The sequence below is a fragment of the Rattus norvegicus genome, chromosome 1 (genome assembly GCF_036323735.1).
Source record: "Rattus norvegicus strain BN/NHsdMcwi chromosome 1, GRCr8, whole genome shotgun sequence".
In the NCBI taxonomy this organism is placed as follows: Eukaryota; Metazoa; Chordata; class Mammalia; order Rodentia; family Muridae; genus Rattus; species Rattus norvegicus.
This window is the reverse complement of record NC_086019.1, coordinates 171842339-171861878: the sequence shown is the minus strand read 5'-3', so window position 1 is coordinate 171861878 and position 19540 is coordinate 171842339. Positions and strand designations below refer to the sequence as shown.

General features: G+C 37.4%; 1 protein-coding gene across 1 annotated transcript; it reads right to left on the bottom strand.

Annotated features, from left to right (window-relative positions):
• Nucleotides 1-7715: 7715 nt before the first annotated feature.
• Nucleotides 7716-8660, bottom strand: Or5p78c (olfactory receptor family 5 subfamily P member 78C). Its single transcript, NM_001000733.1, has one exon. The coding sequence runs from the start codon at nucleotides 8658-8660 to the stop codon at nucleotides 7716-7718; it is 945 nt and encodes a 314-aa protein (NP_001000733.1).
• Nucleotides 8661-19540: the final 10880 nt, after the last annotated feature.

Below are 19540 nucleotides of genomic sequence, written 5' to 3'. Positions count from 1 at the left end.
TAGCCTTGGTCTGTTTTGGTCTAATAGAATATGTGGCATTAATCCAATGTTCTTTTATCTGTTGAGGTTTCTTTTGTGTCTGAATATATGGTCCACTTTTGAGAAAGTGTCATGAAGTTCTGAGAAGAAGGTATATTACATTTTAATGGTTATCTTCATCAAACCATCTTTCAGAGCAATTATTTTTCTCCCTTAATTGGTAAGTCCTTTTTCTTCTCTTGTATACTTCTGTCTTTAATTTCAAAAATTTAATCTGTCTATGGCATGTTCTGTGTATCTGGAATCAAACGTTGCACAAAGTTCTCTAAACCAGTAACTACAAGGACCTGGATGATCAACTCAGTGTTTGCCTTTCTTGGTTTTTCTTAATTTAAAATAGAATAGTATCAACTGTATGATTCCATCTTGTCTACTCTTTCACTGGACTTCTTTTTTCATTTTTCACTTTTGTTGGGATGATTCCTTACAAATTTTTCTTTGACTGCTTGCTCACCATATCACTGCTGTTGTTCTTCCTTTCTGTAGCAACAGTTGCTATAGTGAAATACTGACCAAAACCAAGTTGTAGTGGAAAGGTTTTATCTGGCCTTTACTTCAATGTCACTGTCCATCATTGAGGTGGTAACTCAAAGATGGAAACTGGAGTCAGGAAGTGAAGCAGAGACCATGAATGTACAGTGCTTATTGGCTTGCTATCAATGGCTTCTTCAATTCCTTTCTTTATAACACATAGATAAGACCATCTGCCCAGAAGTGATACTGTCTACAATGAGAAGGACATTCCTCCATTTATCATTAAGCAAAAATGTTTACAGAAGCATTCACAGGCCAGTCTAATGGAGGCACTTTCTTAAATGCTAAGCCCTCTTCCCAGATAACTATAACTGATTTCAAGTTGACAAAAATTCACTTACCATGTCACTCAGCTACAGAATGATAGTAGTGCTCATTTACCCAGTTTATTTGCTGGCCTCAAATATAAAGTAGGATAGTGTGAGTCAGTTTCCCACTCCATAGAGTCACTGGAAATAGATGAGTGGAAGGTCCTACTTCTTCATTTGTGTTTGTGTAAAGTATGGCAAATGTTGCCCAAGGAGTTTCTGTTGGGCTACAGCTACAGTCTCACCATTTCTTCTTAACAGCTTTGGTATCTGTATCTTCCTGGGTTTTGAAAGCTCTTCAATATCATTAGAAAATAAAACCATAAAATTCAAGAAACTCACTGCTGTGTTATCCCATTAGTTCTGAGGTACCGAAGCAGTTCCTCTCCTTTCTTTTGTAAATGTCCCATAATTACTTTTTGAAATAATGTATACCAAAACTCTTTACTACAATTCTCACTTATTTTAAAGAATGTTAGCCTAATACAATTAAGCATGATAGCTAAGAGTTTGAGGTCTCCATATTTATAATTGAAAAAGCTTTCTAAGAACAATGTGTCACCTCATAGCTGATTCTAGATCCTGTCTAGATCACAATCTGTACTACCATGATGACATTTCAGTAGTTTCTAAGACATAGTAAGTAATGTAAATCTTTTGAGGTTTTGAGAAAAAAGTATTTTCTTTAGATTTGTATGGCTGAGGCTGATGTGTGAAGAATAAATTAGAAGAGAGTAAGGACAGGAGAAAACCTTTTTATGGTTGTCTAGGCTTATCCATATAAAAAGAATAAACACAGAGATATACATATATAAGCATAGTCATATATGCAGACATTCAAGAACATAATGCAAAAGAGATTTGAAATAATTGGGTTTCAAGCTATAGAAACAAGCAGTACATAATATTGGCATATAAACACATATCAACTTATGGAATCAAGTTGAAGGCCCAGACATGAATTCAGACACTTATGAACACATTATTTTTGATGAAGAAGTTAGAGGTATTGGGTAAATGCATCTTCAGCAAATGGTGCTGATCATACTGGGTGTCTGCATGTAGAGGAATACAAATAGATTCATGTTTACAACACTTCACCATACAAAAATCTAAGTAATTCAAATATTTCAATATAAAATCAGACACACTGAACCTGATAGAAGAGAAAGTGTGGGACAGCCTAGACTGCATTGATACAGGAAACAACATATTGAATAAGAATGCTGGTGCTTCCTGCACAAAGATCAACAATTAATGAACAGGACCTCTGAAAACTTAAAAGTTTCTGTAAAGCAAAGCACACCTTCAATTAGACAATGATATAGTCTATGGAATTGGAAAAGACTTTTATCAACGTTATATGTGATAAAGGCTTAACATACAAAATATATAAAGAACTCAGGAAACTGGAGATTAACAAGTCAAACAGTACAACTTATAAACATGGTACAGATCTAAAGAGAGAAATCTCAATAGAGAAATCCCAAATGGCTAATAAACACTTAAAGAAATTTTCTACAGAGTTAGCTGTCAGAGTAAAGCAAATAAAAACTACTTTGAGATTTTACTTTATACTTGTCAGAAGGATTAAGATCAGTAATATAACTGTTAGCTCATGCTGCCAGTGACATGGAGCAAGTGGAATACTCCTCCATTGCTCACAGGATTTCATATTTGTACAACCACCATGGAAATCAATATGACAGTTCCTGAGACAGATCAGAATAGATCTACTTAAGTGTGGGTTTCACTTTTCCTTGGGGGTCTTTGACCACTGCCCCACCAGGGCTCCAACCAGAAGTAACAAGCAGGGTTCTGACAACTGTATGATGTACAGTCTTCTGGAGACAGTTTCAGTGAGACAGGTCTACTTTATTGCTCCAGTGGTAGGATATATAAAGATTTTTATGGGTATTAGTGAAAAGAGATAATTGGTCACAATACAGTACCTAAAGATGAAAGAGTGATATTCATGTAGTAAATCATGAGGCACTTTCAGGAAACACAACAGTTTCCTGTATAATTAAGTTTAAGCCGAAGCCAGTGTCAGGAAAGAAAAGGTTTACAAGTTGGGGAAAAATACTGCCAAGGTCCTTTGCTGTTATTTGTTCCTTGGGCTGAAAGGAGGGGGCTGCTGGAGGCTTGCCAGAGCTCAGTCAAACTGAAAGCGAAGGGTATGTATTCCAAGAGCCAATGATTTTTGTTTTCTTTTTAATGTTTTAAACCTTCAATTCATTATAGATAGAAAACATCAGAAATATATATCTCATTGACATTATATTGCATTAATTAATAGATGTATTTTTAAACAAAACCCTTCTGTTATCATATTTATTATTTTTATCATCATATCTATATCCATAATAATAGAGATTGCCTGAGCCTTTCTTATCATAATTCTCTCCCCTCCCCCATAAGGTTTCAACCTGATGGGTGTTGTTCAACAAAACTTTTAAAGTCATGATTATTTTGTAACCATCGGTTATTTTTGTTAGTTACTTTTTTCTAGTAACCATTATACACCAACAAAGGCATTTCAATTATTTAATAAATTTTGAAGTGTTTACATATATATATATATGACAAACCCAATTATTAACAGTTTAAACAATTCAGCACTTATGAAATCAGTATCAAGTGCTTTACCTTAATGCTATAAAACTTGACTGCTAGTAAGAAAAGCTCCCACATGTGAATGCATGAAAGTGTATCTTCAAAACCTCATCAGAGAACAATTTATAATCCTATCTTTTACAAGTCTGATTTTTAGGACAGGAATTAAATAACATTTTATCCCAACTCAAACATATCTCCAGAGACCCTGGTTAGCTCGTACCATATGCACTGGTTCAGGATGATTTTAATCCTGAGTTGTTTTATATAAACTTTTTATTAATGATATTATAGATTATTAATCATATATCATAAATTATAAATCAATATTTTATAATGAAGACATACAAAATGCAGTAACCTAATAACTTGACTGATCAGAAATAACATTTTTTTATTTTTTTTTAATTTTTTTAGCTATAATATTAAGGGAGGGACTCCTTGCTACCCGTTAAATCCAATTCTCATAGGCATGAATGTTTTATAGTAAAATTGGTCATCCTGCTTTCTTACTAAAACATTTGAGAAGCTGATGGACCTTTTAAGAGCAGCCTACACAGAGCCTCTTGATCCAGACAGATGGCTGGGCTCCAAGGCAGCTCCACTTTATCAGTTTTTGTTGTCCCAATTCATCTTCTTTTTTTCCTTCTTAAAATCCTTAAAATGAGTTAAAACTAAGTTAAAGAGGCGATCAATCAGGAAATGAAGTTTTAACCGTTTTTCTCCAGACCAAGATGTCCCACCAAAAGCCCCTAGATGTTCTTTCTACCGTGCAGGAGTTACAATTAAAAAGAGAGTTGATTGATCCGCTGGCCATTCGTTCCTACAAAAGATAGTTTACCCAGTTAGGTAGAGTTATGCTTCGATTCTCTGCCAAGCCTCTTAACTCCTTGAAGTGTAATTGGACTAGGTCCAGTGGAGTGGAGCTGGGTGACTGCCCCACGGTGTCTCTCAAGGTAATAGGCGAGAACAAGTAATCCACAAGCACATAAAAGACACAATAAGCCTATAGGAGTTTGAAAGGGAAACCAATTGAAGCTGATGGCAGCCTCTCCTATGCGAGCAGTCCAGTCTATCAGGAAAAACTAGCCTCCACCAAACCATGGGTTTGGTCAGAGTTCTTTGCCTCCCACTGCCACTGAGAAGGATCAGGAGACAGTGATTTCTCTTGCCCTCGAACATGGCTACTACAACCTGTCAGCCTCTACCAAAGTCTGGGTCAAATCATACAAATGGGAGCTTTTCATCTCTACCACAGGGAGTTCAGAAGTGTCTCTGGAATGAATCAGCCAGGAGGAAGTCTATAGCACAACTGTCCTGGGTCTGGTAGGCTCCAGGTTGTGTCAGTCAAAGAAATGGAGAAGGAGAAATGAAAAGCTCACCCTATATTGAATAGAGCAGACTTCCCAAGCAAGACAGGGTAAGAGACAAAAGCACAGAGGGCCTCAACTCGCTTATAGTTGTAGATCAAATTGCACCCCTAAAATGCTCTATTATCACATTGGGGGTCCTCAGTAATCCTACTGGATGAGCCCCCAAATATTAGGATCCAAGAGTCACTGAAAGAAGACCCCAGAATCAAATAGTATGCAGACACAAAGAACATTTGTTGTGCAGAAATTACCAGAATGAAGTCAACCATTCTTCAAAATAAAGACCCAGACAAAGTTGTACAGGTCTTTTTTTTTTTAGAGAACTAGGAGGATTTTAGCTAGGATTAGGTAATCTGAATCTTCACTGGTTGGTTCAGAGAATGTTACACTAGTCGACTTTTGATTGACTGTTATATTAGTTTCACTATATTTGGTGAGAAATTCCAGGGACTGACCCAGCTCCAAGCTTATCCTTCCATTGTGAGAGCCATTAATGCTATGGACAGTCCATTGTCCATAGCTCCCTCTGAGATGCCCAATCTGTTTCCCTGAGAAACTGAAACTTTTTCCATTCCCAAGGTTTTTAAACTTTAAGGGGATCTCTCAACATAGGTTTATGATTTCATGACAAATATCTTGTAGACTTTGTTTACTGATGAAATCCTTTAACATCACAGGTTCTGGGTACCATGGAACAACAGAATATAGGGCTGTAATTCTCAAGATATGAGAGTCAGCCTGCTTCTAGCTGGGTGAACATGGATAAAACTAATATTTGAGGTTGAATATTCATCCTTGGTCTCTGTGGGCAATCACATTATTTCCTTTCAATGTGCTACAGCTAGAAAACATCTTTCTGTTAGGAAAGGATTTGATGAGTGTATGAATAAGCACATCCTAACATTATGGTAAATAGTAATCACATAGCAGCTGGTGATTACACGGATAGTACAATGTACTGATAGTAAAGCATTGTTTTAATTACCGAGTGTTTAAAATACTTAATATGTTTCTCATTAGTCTTCCCATTTATAATTTTAGTATGAGTTCTTATTAAATCTTCCAATATCTTATTTCTTGCTATAAAAATTGGTCTAATGTATTCAGGCAGCTGATATTCTAGATGGCCCATGTCATAAACAAGGTCTCTTGTTGGTAGCAAAACGCTGACCTGATACATCTCCCAAATGAACACATGCTCTTCACTTTATTGTCAGTCTTAACATATAGTATACAGCGTACTGTACAGAGTAAATATATATAGAAAACTCAATTCATTCTGCCTGTGGTTCATAGTCTTCTCTTTTTTAATTTATCCCCCTGTCCATCCCATAATCCCACCCCCTGTCTCCATGAGGACGTCTCCACCCCTTATCCTCTACCACCAGCCCTTCTAGAGCTCCCAACTCCCTGGGGCCTCCAGTCTCTTGAGGGTTAGGTGCATCTTCTCTGACTAAACACAGACAGGGCATTCATCTGCTGTATATGTGTTGGGGGCCTCATATCAGCTGATATATGCTGCCTGGTTGATGGTCCAGTATCTGAGAAATCTTAGGGGTCCATGTTAGTTGAGACTGCTGGTCCTCCTACAGAGCTACCCTCTTCCTCAGTTTCTTCCAATTTTCCATAATTTAAGTGCAGGGGGCAGCAGCTTCTGTCCATTGGACTGGTGTAAATATCTGCATCTGACTCAGCTGCTTGTTGGGTCTTTCAGAGATCAATCATGATAGCCCAGGGATCCACCTGGGGATCCATCACATATACGGCCACTAAAACCAGACACTATTGTCAATGCCAAGAAGCGTTTGCTGACAGGAGCCTGATATAGCTGTCTCCTGAGAAGCTCTGCCAGAGTCTGACAAATGCAGAGGCAGATGCTTGCAGCCAAACATTGGACTGAGCATGGGGTCCCCAATGGAGGAGTTAGAGAAAGGACTGCAAAAGCTTAAGGGGTTTGCAACCCATAGGAAGAAAAACAATATCAACCAACCACATGCTCCAAAGCTCCTAGGGACTAAACCACCAACCAAAAAGTATACATGGAAATATCCAAGCATCAGCTATGTATGTAGCAGAGGATGGCCTTATCTGGCCTCAATGTGAGGAGAGGCCCTTGGTCCTCTGAAGGCTAGATGCCTCAGTATAGAGAAATGCCAGATCAGGGAAGCAGGAGCGAGTGGGTGGGTGGGTGGGTGGGGAGGTGAGAGTGGGTGGGTGAGTTTGGGAGCATCTTCATAGAAACAGGCGGAATGAGGATAGGATAGGGAGTTTGCAGAGGAGACACCAGAAAAGGGCAATGTAACTTAAAAAAAATAATCCAATAAAAAAAGGAAATGTATGGTAAAGCAAAACCACTCTATCTATGATCAATAAAGAGAAAAGACAAAGATTATTCTGGGTGCAAAAACTCCTTTATGGCATGTCTCTAATGCAGTAAAAATTGCCCTCTAGGTTTAGCCTCTCTGATACTAACCCTCAAAACAGCACTAGGGCACCCATATTTACCAAACACATAAAACATTGGGAGAAGAAGCAATCCTTATTTGAATTGATGATTTTTTTTAAATATGAAAATAAATCTAAACTTTTCAGCAGATAATATTTTACAAGTTTCAATTTACATTCTTAATTAGAACATTTTATTTATTTAAAGTAACTTAGTATGTCCCTGTTATGTTTTTGGTAATTTGAAAATTGTATTCTGATATATATCATGATTCTCATTCACTAATAACATCAGAAGACTTCTTAAATCATAGACACTCACTTTCCTTTTAATATTATTATATCTTAGAGACTTTTTGGCTATAGCAATCCCATAGCATATTTCCCATAACAGATTTCTCTATGAACATGTTTTCCTGCCTATATGTCTCTTAAGAGCATCTTTAATTTCATTATTTCTGAGGCTATAGATGAGTGGATTCAACATGGGGATCACCACTATGTAGAACACAGACACCACCTTGTTCTGGTCCGTAGAGTAGCTAGACTTGGGCATCAGGTAGATGAGTGTGACAGTACCATAGAACAGAGTGACTGCTGTGAGGTGGGAGGTGCAGGTGGAGAAGGCCTTGTGGCGGCTCCCAGTGGAGCGCATCTTCAGAATGGTGATGAGGATATAGATATAGGAGACAGCTATGATAAGCACTGTGATCACAATGACAGTACCACTAGAAATTGTGACAAGAATAATAAAGACACTGTCCTCAGAACAGGAGAGCTCAACTAAAGGAGTAAAATCACAAAAAAAATGGTTGATTCTATTTGGTCCACAAAAGAAGAAAGAAAAAAATGAAAGGGTAAAGGAGGAAGCATTCAGAAAACCACTTATGTATGCTACTACAAGCAACTGGACACAGACTTGTGTTGACATTTTGGTTGAATAAAGCAGTGGACTACAGATTGCCACAAAGCGATCATAAGCCATGGCAGCTAGAACAAAGCACTCAACTGTCCCAAAGAAAGCACCTGAGCCAAGCTGGATGCCACACCCTAGGGTGGTAATGGTATTTTTCTTCACCAGGAAGCTAACAAGCATATTGGGTGTGACAGAAGATGAGTAGCCTATATCAGCAGAACCCAAGTGGCTGAGAAAAAAGTACATGGGGTGATGGAGCTGAGATGAGACTCTGATGAGAAGGATGGTGCTGAGGTTCCCAGACACAGTCACCAGGTAGATGCACAGGATGATGGTGAAGAGGACAACTCTAAGAACTGGGTCATCTGTTAAGCCCAATAAAATGAACTCTGTCACTGTTGTGTGGTTCCCATCCTCTTGGAAAGCCATGGGACAGTGTAGCTGCTGCTAGATTAAGGCTATGATGGAGACATTATGGAAAGGTATTTTCATTTATGTAGCATCATTTTCATTCACACAAACAAGAAGATATCACAAATAAATATATCATTTAAAGAGAATGTAACAGTTAAATCAGACAAAGTTTTATTTAAGTCTCTTGGTATGCATACATTTATGTGTTTATGTGGTATGTAATTTATGTGTTAATATAATTTTATTTATTTTTATATGTTTTTTGACTTGCTTCATTATAATTTTATTGAAAATAAATTTCTTTTTTCATACAATACATTCTGACCACCATTTTTGCTTCCTTTGTACCTCCTAGATTGCCCCTCACACAGGCACACCTTCCTTCTCCCCCAGATCAACTCACTTTCTGTTTTCCTTGAAAAGTTGCAGGCTTCCAAGAAACAACCACACATGAAAAAATAAGTTACTGTAAGAGAATACAAAAGAGTTCATAATGACGCTGGACAAGGCAGGAGGAAGAAAAGAGTCTCAAAGCATGGAATAAAGCCAGAGACACACATGCTTTTACTATTACAGTCCAACAAAAACACTAAGCTAACATCTGTAGGTTCACAGAGGCCATGTTGCAGACACATGCAGGTCCTGGTGTTTACTGCTTCAGTCTCTGTGAGCCAATATGAAGCCTGCTTATATGATTATAAACACAAATACTAGAAACCTTCCTTCATATAATGTATCTCTTATTTTTTAATTTACATGGTAAATATGCCTATGTGTTTTTTTCTAAAGTTTTAAAAACTTCAGACATATAAACAGCAAAATTATAAATACCACAAACAATTAAAATACAAAATACCAGAATTATATAATCGTGACTAATTTTAACTGATAGTTCACTAAGCACCAGGACACAACATAGAATTTAACATAGAGGTTTTTGATTTGTAATTACACCTACAATTTCTGTTTCATTGAGAATATTTAGTTTGATAACTAATAAATGGCTTAAGACTACATAAGAATTTGACAATGATGATATAAACTGCAGACAGGCTAAACTTGATCTAACTTTTAAGTAACTATTATTTATGAAAGAGTCAGAATGAAATTAAGAGCACATACGAATTTGAGACATATGTAGTAGGATGGTTTTGCTTAATACACAAAATTCAGGTATCTTAATACATAGTTCATATTGTCTGTTAGTGAAGCATGGCTACACTGAGACAAATTTTCTTATTAGAACTTGGAAAACTAGAAAGAAATCAGGTTTTTTTTCTAACTGGAGCATGATGGAATAAAATCACATGGTTGTCTACCAAGAACCATTGTGAGTAATTATTCAACCTAAATATTTAAGTTTACCCAGGCTCATACAATGCAGGCCTACATGCACTTTTATCTCAGGATTTTTAACATTACACCTTCTCTTCATCTAAAATATCTGGTGGTTGTGACACTAGAACATTGAGTCAGTAAGCAAAGTATGTATTTCCATAAGGCAATACCAACAGTATGCCTTCAAAGCACTTCAAAAATAGGGGCTTCATTTGCCTGTACTGGCTTCTGGATTCATCAGTGAATAGATAAATAATAACCTTTTAACAATGGAGGTTACCTGGATATTTATAGGCATTTGAATGTGGAAATACAAATTAATTCAGCTAGTTTTTGGTCTAGATTATTGACTTTTCCCTCTTGACTTGTATGCCCCCTAAAGTTTATAAATTTTAATACCTCTTCAAAGGATAAAGTATTCTGCAAAGACAAAGGCCAGATAGTAAACCAGATTTGCCCATAAAATTCAAAACTTACCTTCTTGAACTAGTATTCATTGCACAGTAACAAGATCAAGGTCACTTTGCTTTTGTAGCTACTCAGCTGTCTCCTGGTATCATTGTTATTGAGTAAGTCCCTGCTGAGACTGTGGATTCAACTGTGAATTCAAGTCACTGAGGATCATTATCTCATTTTCAGTTATTTTCACACAACACAACTACTTTTCAAGGAGTTTGCAGTCTCTAGTGGTATTTTCCTCTTATGTAACAATTAGCATACTTCTTCATCTGATAATTATTCAAAGAATATGTTAAAATTTTGTCAGCCAATACTGGTTTTCTTCTTTTCCTTAAAAAAAGAAGGGAAAAAAAAAGAAAAAAAACCAGTAACTTTTTAAGAACATCTCTCCCTTGATAATGATGTGAAAGAATTCCAAGACTCAGACTTTAAAAATATGTCACTCCCTGATTACCCAGAATGTATGGGTCAATAACAACAAAGGAAACCAAGGTTTGCTATACAGAAAAACTCATTTCTTAAAAACATTTTTCTTTCAATTTCACTCTGGACATCTCTGCACATAACCCATTCTAAAGCCTTCGATGAGAGGAGAGGCAACCGTTACACAGCCTGTCCTCCCATTCCCTCTTTCTCTGAGACAGAGTCTCAGGATGTAATCCTTGAACTCAGAAATCCGTGACTGACTCCTGGGTACTCCTGGGAATCAGAGACGTGCACCACAGTGCTTGTCTGCATACGATTTCCTCCTGCTGATGGCAATACTGGTTTTCAGTTTGTCTTCTAGTTCATCTTACTGTAGGGTAGCCCATAACACAAGATGAGTCACTTTAGCTTCTTTCATTTAATGCCTGTTCAGTTTATGACTGCTTTGTTATGTATGAAGTAACACACACTGTTTTCAATTCTCCCTGAATCTTCTATAAGATAAAATAGATGTCAGATGTTTTCTAAGTATATCTTAGCAGTGTTCCACTCATTTTCAGGAGCTAACTGGTTGTTACCTTCTCTTTGGAAAAAAAATTATTTTAGTGCTCAGTAGAGTGACAGCAGTTATAATCTGGGGCATGAGCACATTTGTTAGAATGCAATTTGACAGTCATACCACATGTACTTAAAAGAATAATAGTAGTTGCTTCTTCGGTGGGGTCTCTGTTCTCACCTACTATTAACTTTTGGCTTGTCTTAGAGTAACCAGATGTCAGAAAGTAATTCAGTGCATGCATATCTCTCCTGTGCTATTGAACCATTGTATACATATTACCTGCCTTAGAGGTACTACAGTAGCAACCAGGAACCATAATCAACCAGTAATATATAAGTAAAGCTTTCTCTCAGAACCTTTTTATGGTAACTTCTAGTAGTATGAAATTTAACCAGAAAAGAGAAATCATCAAGTTAGGTACCAGCCTTATTTCTGTATGTCCTGTGGTCAACCATGGGATGTCTTCAGAGATAGGAACTCACCATCTAGCTCTCACATGCAACTCAGTGCAATAGCAACAGCCTTTAAGTTTGTAGTGCCTTGGGTGCTCTTAATGTGCCATAACTCTTAGATAGTGAACTCAATCTGTTCACTGGGACTTTCACCAAACAATCTTTTGGCTTCTGGAAGTTCCCTTTTCTACTCATGCCTGGCATTTTTGTGTAAACTATTTAATTCATCTTTACTTTTTCACAATGAACTTATAAATATATAAGAAATGGAAAGTTAACCTGATGGAATAGACTTACTACAAATGGTGGGCAGGACCTCTAAATGTTGCTATCATGCATTCCAAGTATGTGCTCATTGATTTATCAACCCTGGGTGGCTAAGGAGGTACAAAAAACAAACAAACAAACAAAAAACAAAAACAGGAATGTTGTTATGGTCCAATACTATATGGAAAGGTCTCATGTCAATTCTATAATTTGTTCTACTGTTGGATTGATATTTATTGAAGTAGCATGCATGGCAGCCTTACCTCATCTTTAATCCACAATTAATTTTCATGAGCTATTTGGCTTTTTCATCCTGTGTGGTGCTGCTGCCATGGGATTTACACTCATCCTCCTTTTTCCAAGGCCTCAGTACACTCTAGCCTGATGTGCTTATCTTTGGAACCAGTTCACTGTACTTTTGACTTATTCTCTGACAGCATCAAAGCTTTGGTGTGTTCATCCACTATTAGCATCTACCTGGATGCTGAAAGGGTTGAGTGAATAATCTCTCTTCCTAGTATACTTTGTTTCAGGGGAGAAATGCACACTGCATACCCAGCTGAGGTAATTGCCTACCTGTAGGGGCCAAGTTAACAATTTGCATTTCATTGTCATTAATGCCTTCCCTGAACTGAAGTGCAAGCTTTAAAGTTTTTAATAGTTACTCTAGGAACTGTAAAAGCAAAGAATTTAAATACCTGTCAACATAAAACATCCATATGAAATACACTATACCATTCAGCTGTCTATAAATCTCTTATTAAATACAATGTGTTGGATTTGTTCATTCAGCTATAATGAATGAACAAATGAATCATCATTTTTATTATTAATGATTTAAAAGAATGATAATACATATATTACATGTTTCTAAGAGATGGTCAGTAAACATGTATTAGTTAGACTTAATAGGTCCATACATAAATTTGTCAATGTGTTCTCTGTATTTGTCTCTCTACTTCAACTGACTATTATTAGGTCAACCTCCCATGTCATAATTTTCATCAACTTCAAAAGTTACAGTTATATTTCTTAGTACTTAGGACCAATTCTCTCTCTCTCTTTTTTTTTTCCGGAGCTGGGGACCAAACCCAGGACCAATTCTCTTATACTTTAATTTATCTCTTTTATTTTACTTTCATTGAAAATATTGTTACTTTTGTAAAATATACATGATTTTGGACTCTGATCCTTTATCTACCCTCAGGTCCTCCCCACTTCACCACCCTTCCAACTCCATACTTTCTCTGCCTGTCTTTATGTCTCTTTTTCTACTCTTTTCTTCCTTTTCCCCCTCTCTTTCTCTCTCCTTCTCTGCCTCTCTCTTTCTCTTTCTTTCTTTCTTCCTCCCTCCCTTCCTTTCTTTCTTCTTTCTTTCTTTCTTTCTTTCTTTCTTTCTTTCTTTCCTTCTTTCTTTCTGTGTCTCTTTCTCTGTCTGTCTTTCTCTCTTAAAAGAAAGGTTAAATAAAAAGATAAGCAAACAAGAATAAAACAAAATGAATGAAAACTCAGGTGACAACAGATGCTGATGAGGATGTGGAGAAAAAGGAACACTTCTTCATTGTTTGTGGGATTGCAAGGTGGTATAACCACTCTGGAAATCAGTCTGGAGGTTCCTCAGAAAATTGGACATAGTGCTATCTGAAGATCCAGCTATACCACTCCTGGGCATATACCCAAAAGATGCTCCAAAATATAATAAGGATACATGCCCCACTATGTTCATCGCACCCTTATTGCTCTAAAGGCCAGAAGATGTTGTATAAATGTCATACAGACCATAAGAGAACAAAATGCCAGACAAGGTTACTATAACCAGCAAAACTCTCAAGCACCATATGTGGGGAAACCAAGATATTCCATTACAAAATCACATTTACACAATCTTGTTCTACTAATCTAGCCCTACAGAAGATAATAGAAAGAAAAGTCCAATACAAGGAAAGAAACTACACCGAAGAAAAAGCAAGAAATTAATCTTCTCACAACAATCAAAAAGAATAGAACAGCACAAATATAAGCTCACTTCTAATAGCAAAAGTAAAAGGAAGCAGTAATCACTGGTCATTAATATCTCTCAACATCAATGAACTTAATTCCCCAATAAAAAGACAGAGGCTAACAGACTCGATATGTTATCAGGACCCAGGATTTTGCTGCATACAAGAAGTATACTTCAGTGACAGAGACAAATACTATCTTAAAGAAAAAGGCTGGAAATTTTTTTCCAAGCAAATAGTCCCAAGAAACCAGCTGGAGTAGCAATTCTAGTATTCAATAAAACACACTTTCTACTTAAAGTTATCAAAAAAAGATGGGGAAGGATACTACATATTCACCAAAGGGAAAATCCAAGAAGATGAACTCTCAAACTTGAACATATATGTCCCAAGTGCAAGGACACTCACGTTTTAAAAGAAACATTTATTTTATAAAGCTCAACACACATTGAACATCACATTATAGTAGTGGGAGACATCAACACCCCAACCTCAATAATGAACAGATCATGGAAACAGAAAGTAAAGAAACACAGTAAAGCTAACAGAAGTAGTGAAACAATTGGACTTTACAGATATCTACAAAACATGTCACACTAAAACAAAAGAATATAAATTCATTCCAGCACCTCATGGTACTTTCTCCAAAATTGACCATATAATCAGACACAAATAAAGCCTCAACCAGTAAAAGAAGATTGAAATAATCTGATACTTCCTATCAGATCACCATGGATAAAGGCTGATCTTCTTAACAACAAAACAGCAGAAAGCCCATGTACACATGAAAGCTGAACAACTCTTTACTCAGTGAAAACTTCGTCAGGTAAGAAATACAGAAAAAAATTAAAAACTTCTCTTTTGTTTTTAATTGGATATATTTCTTTATTTTCATTTCAAATGTTATTCCCTTTCCCAGTTTCCTGTCTATAAGCTGCCTATCCCATCTTCCTCCCCAATAAGGGTGTTCCCCCCATCTGCCTCCCCTTACCGCATCCCCCAACCCGACATTCAGCAGAACATACCCAACTCGTGTGACCCAATGAAACCAGTGCTAAGAGGAAAACTGATAGCTCTGAGTCCATCCATAAATAAATAGTGTAGGAAAGATCCTACACTAGCAGATTAACAGACACCAGAAAGCTCTAGAACAAAAAGCAGCAAATACACCCAAGAACAGTGCTTAAGGGAAAACTCATAGCTCTGAGTGCCTCCAAAAGGAAACTGGAGAGACGATACACCAGCAGGTTGACAGCACACTTAAAAGCTCTAGAACAAAAAGAAGCAAATACACCCAAGAGGAGTAGAAGGCAGGAAATAATCAAACTCAGGGCTGAAATCAACCAAGTAGAAACAAAAAGAACTACACAAAGAATCAACAAAACCAGGAGCTGGTTCTTTGAGAAAATCAACAACAGAGATCAAGCCTTAACAAGACTAATCAGAGGACACAGAGACAGTATCCAAATTAACAAAATCAGAACTCAAAGGGGAGACATTACAAAGGAACCTGAAGAAATTAAAAAAAAATCATCAGATCCTTCTACAAAAGGCTATATTCAACAAAACTGGAAAATCCAGATAAAATGGATGATTTTCTAGACAGATACCAGGTACCAAATTTATACCAGGGTCAGACACGTTATTTAAACTGTCCCCAATCCCCTAATGATATAGAAGCAGTCATTAAGAGTCTTCCAACTGAAAAGCCCATGACCAGATGATTTTAGTGCAGAATTCTATCAAACCTTCAAATAAGACCTAATACCAATACTTCTCACACTATTTCACAGCATAGAAGCAGAAGGAACATTACCCAACACATTCTATGAAGCCACTGTTACACTTATATAAACTACATAAAGAACCAACAAAGAAACAGAACTTCAGACTTCAGGCCAATATCTCTCATGAATATTGACTCAAAATACTCAATAAATTTCTTCCAAACTGAATCCAAGAACACATCAAAATGATCATTCACCATGATCAAGTACCTTTCATCCTATTGATGCAGAAATGTTTAAATATATGGAAATTCATCAATGCAATCCACTATACAAACAAACTCAAGGGAAAATATCTGACTATCTCATTAGATGCTGAAAAAGACTTTGAAAAAAAATACAACACCCCTTTATGATAAAAGTAATGAAATTCAAGGTCCATACCTTTTTTAGTCAGGGCTATTATTCCTGCACCAAACCTACGAACAAAAAGCAAGTTGGGGAGGAAAGTGTTTATTGAGCTCATGATTCCATATTGCTGTTCATCAGCAAAGGAAGTCAGGACTGGCACTCAAGTGGGTCAAGAAGCAAGAGCTAATGCAGAGACCGTGGGCAGATGCTACTTACTGGCTTCCTTTGCCTGGCTCACTCAGCTTTCTTTTTTATAGAACCCAAGGCTACCAGACCAGGGATGGTACCATCCATAATGTGCCCTCCCACCTTTGATCACAAACTGAGAAAATGTCTTGTAGTTGGATCTTATGGAGGCATTTTCCTCAAGAGAGGCTCCTTTCTCTGTGATAACTGTAGCATCTGTCAAATTGACACACAACAGCATCCAGCATCAGAACATAATAAAAGGAATATTCAGAGAACAAATAGCCAACATCAAACTAAATAGAGTGAAACTTGAAGCAATTCCTCTAAAATCAGGGACAAGACAAGGCTGCCCAGTTTCCTCCTATTTATTCAATATAGTATTTGACATTCTAGCTAGTGCAATTAGGCAACAAGAGAGATCAAATGGATACAAATTAGAAAGGAGAATGTCAAGATATCACTATTTGTGGATTATATGATAGAATATGTAAGTGATCACAAAAATTTATGAGAGAACTCCTATAGTTGATAAACAACTTCAGCAAAGTGACTGAAATTAACTCAAACAAATCAGTAGCCTTCCTCTACTCAAAGGATAAAAGGGTTGAGAAGTAGGGAAATGTTAGCCTGTACAATAGTCACAAATAATAGAAAATATCTTGGTGTGACTCTCACCAAGCAAGTGAAAGATCTGTATGACCAGAACTTCAAGTCTCTGTACAAAGAAATTAAGAAGACCTCAGAAGAGGGACATATCTCCCATAATCATGGATCAGCATTTAACAGAGTAAAAATGTCAATCTTACCACAATATATAATAAAAAATATCTTGGTATGAGTCTAACCAAGCAAGTGAAAGATCTATATAAATAGCTATTTTGCCAAAAGCAATCTACAGATTTAATGCAATCCCCATCAAAATTCCAACTCAATTCTTTGTAGAGTTAGAAAAAGCAAATTGCAAATTCATTTGGAATAACAAAAACACTAGGATAGTGAAAACTATCCTCAACAATAAAAGAACTTCTGGGGGACTCACCATCTCTGACGTCAAGCTATACTTTAGAGCAGTAGTGATAAAAAAAACGCATAGTATTGGTACAGAGACAGTCAAGGAGATTAATGGAATAGAATTGAAACCACCCTGAGATTCCACATCAATTCAATCAGAATAGCTAAGAACAAAATATCAGGGGACAGCAGATGCTAGCAGGGATGTGGAGAAAGGGGAACATTCCTCCATTGCTGGTGGGATTGCTAACTGGTAAAATCACTGTGGAAATCAATTTGGAGGTTCCTTAGAAAATTGGAAATAGATCTACCTAAAGACACAGCTATCCCACTCCTGGGCATATACCTAAAAGATGCCCTACTATGCCACAGGGGCACATGTTCCACTATGTTCATAGTGGTCTTATTTTTGATTCTAGAAGCTAGAAACAAACCAGATGTCACACAGTTGAAGAATAGATACAGGAAATATGGTTCATTTACACAATGGAATACTATTAAGAATGAGGATACCATGAGATTTTCAGGCAAATGAATGGAACTAGAAAATATCATCAGTGAGGTAACTCAGACCCAATAGGACATGCATGGTATATATTCAACAACAAGTGGATATTAGCCTAAAAAGTATATAATCTCCAGAACTCAAGAAAGTTAACAAGCCAAAAGGCCCAAATGAGAATGCTTCAATCCCACTTGGGAGGGTAAAGAAAGCAGTCATGGGGAGCAGAAGGAGAATGTCACTTGCACAGAAAAGGAGACAAGGAGGTGAAGTGGGAAACATGATCAGGTATTGGCTGGTGGAGGGGGGAGATGACCGAAGCCCTTAGGGCCAAAGGAAAGAATGCAAACCAGCAACCTCAGGAGGTGAGGAGACCCTCTAGAATGTACTGGAGACTTGAGATGTGAGAAACTCTCAGGACTCAAAGGAAGCAACCTTGGGAAAAGTATTCTACAGTAGAGAGTGGGAACTTCTAGAGTCTAGTGAAGGGACAGAACATCAAGTGGAGGAATGGGTTTGTCATCCCACAATCAAAAGCTCTGACCCAGAATTGTTCCTGTCTGAGAAAGGTGGAGGGAAAAAATTGAAGAAGAGCATAAGAGAAAGGAGGTTCAGTGACAGGCCCAAATTGGGATTTAGCTCAAGGGGAGGCCCAGAGGCCTGGCATAGTTATTGATGGTGTGGTGTGCTTGCAGACAGTAGCCTAGCATGGCTGCCCTCTGAGAGGCTCAGCAAGCAGCTGAAGGAGTCGATACAGATACTAGGACCTAACCAATAAATAGAAGCCAGAGAACTCTGTGGTTGAATTGGGGAAAAGCTGGAAGAAGCTGAGGAGGAAAGTGGCCCCATGGGGAAACCAGCAGTCTCAACTGACACCCTCGAGATCTCTCAGACACTCAGCCATATACCACCTGATATGAGTCTCCTGCGCATACAGAGCAGAGGACTGCCTGGTCTGGCCTTAGTGAGAGAAGGTTTACCTAACTCTTGAGAGATTTAAGGACCCAGGAAGTGGGGAGGTCTGTTGAGCTGGGGGTGGAGGGTGAAGACATTCTCTTGGAGACAGGGGGAGGAGGTATGGGATGGGGAGTGGACAAGAGACAGACTGGGAGGGGGGTGAAGACTGGACTGTAAAAATGTTTAAAGAATAAAAATTTAAAAATAAGGAGAGCAGGTTGAGCAAGCCATGGAAAACAAGCTCATGAAGAGTATCAGTCTATGACTTCTGCTCCATTTTCTGCCTTTACTTTCCTACTCTGACTGCTCTCTGTGATAAATGACCTGAGATTTATAAAACTTTCCTCTCCCCCTTACAAGATGTTTTGTATTAAAACATGAAACTTTCAAATATTAAATAATAAAAGTATTATTAAAACTTTAAAAAGAATGAAAACGAGGACTGCAAGATGGCTAAATTGAATATAAATGTTTTCCACTAATTCTCTCCCTCTCCTTTTCCCTCCCTCCTCTCCCCATTTCTCTTTCTCACAGAAACACCACATGCATACACACATGCACATGCACATGCATACACAATCACACACAGAGAGACCA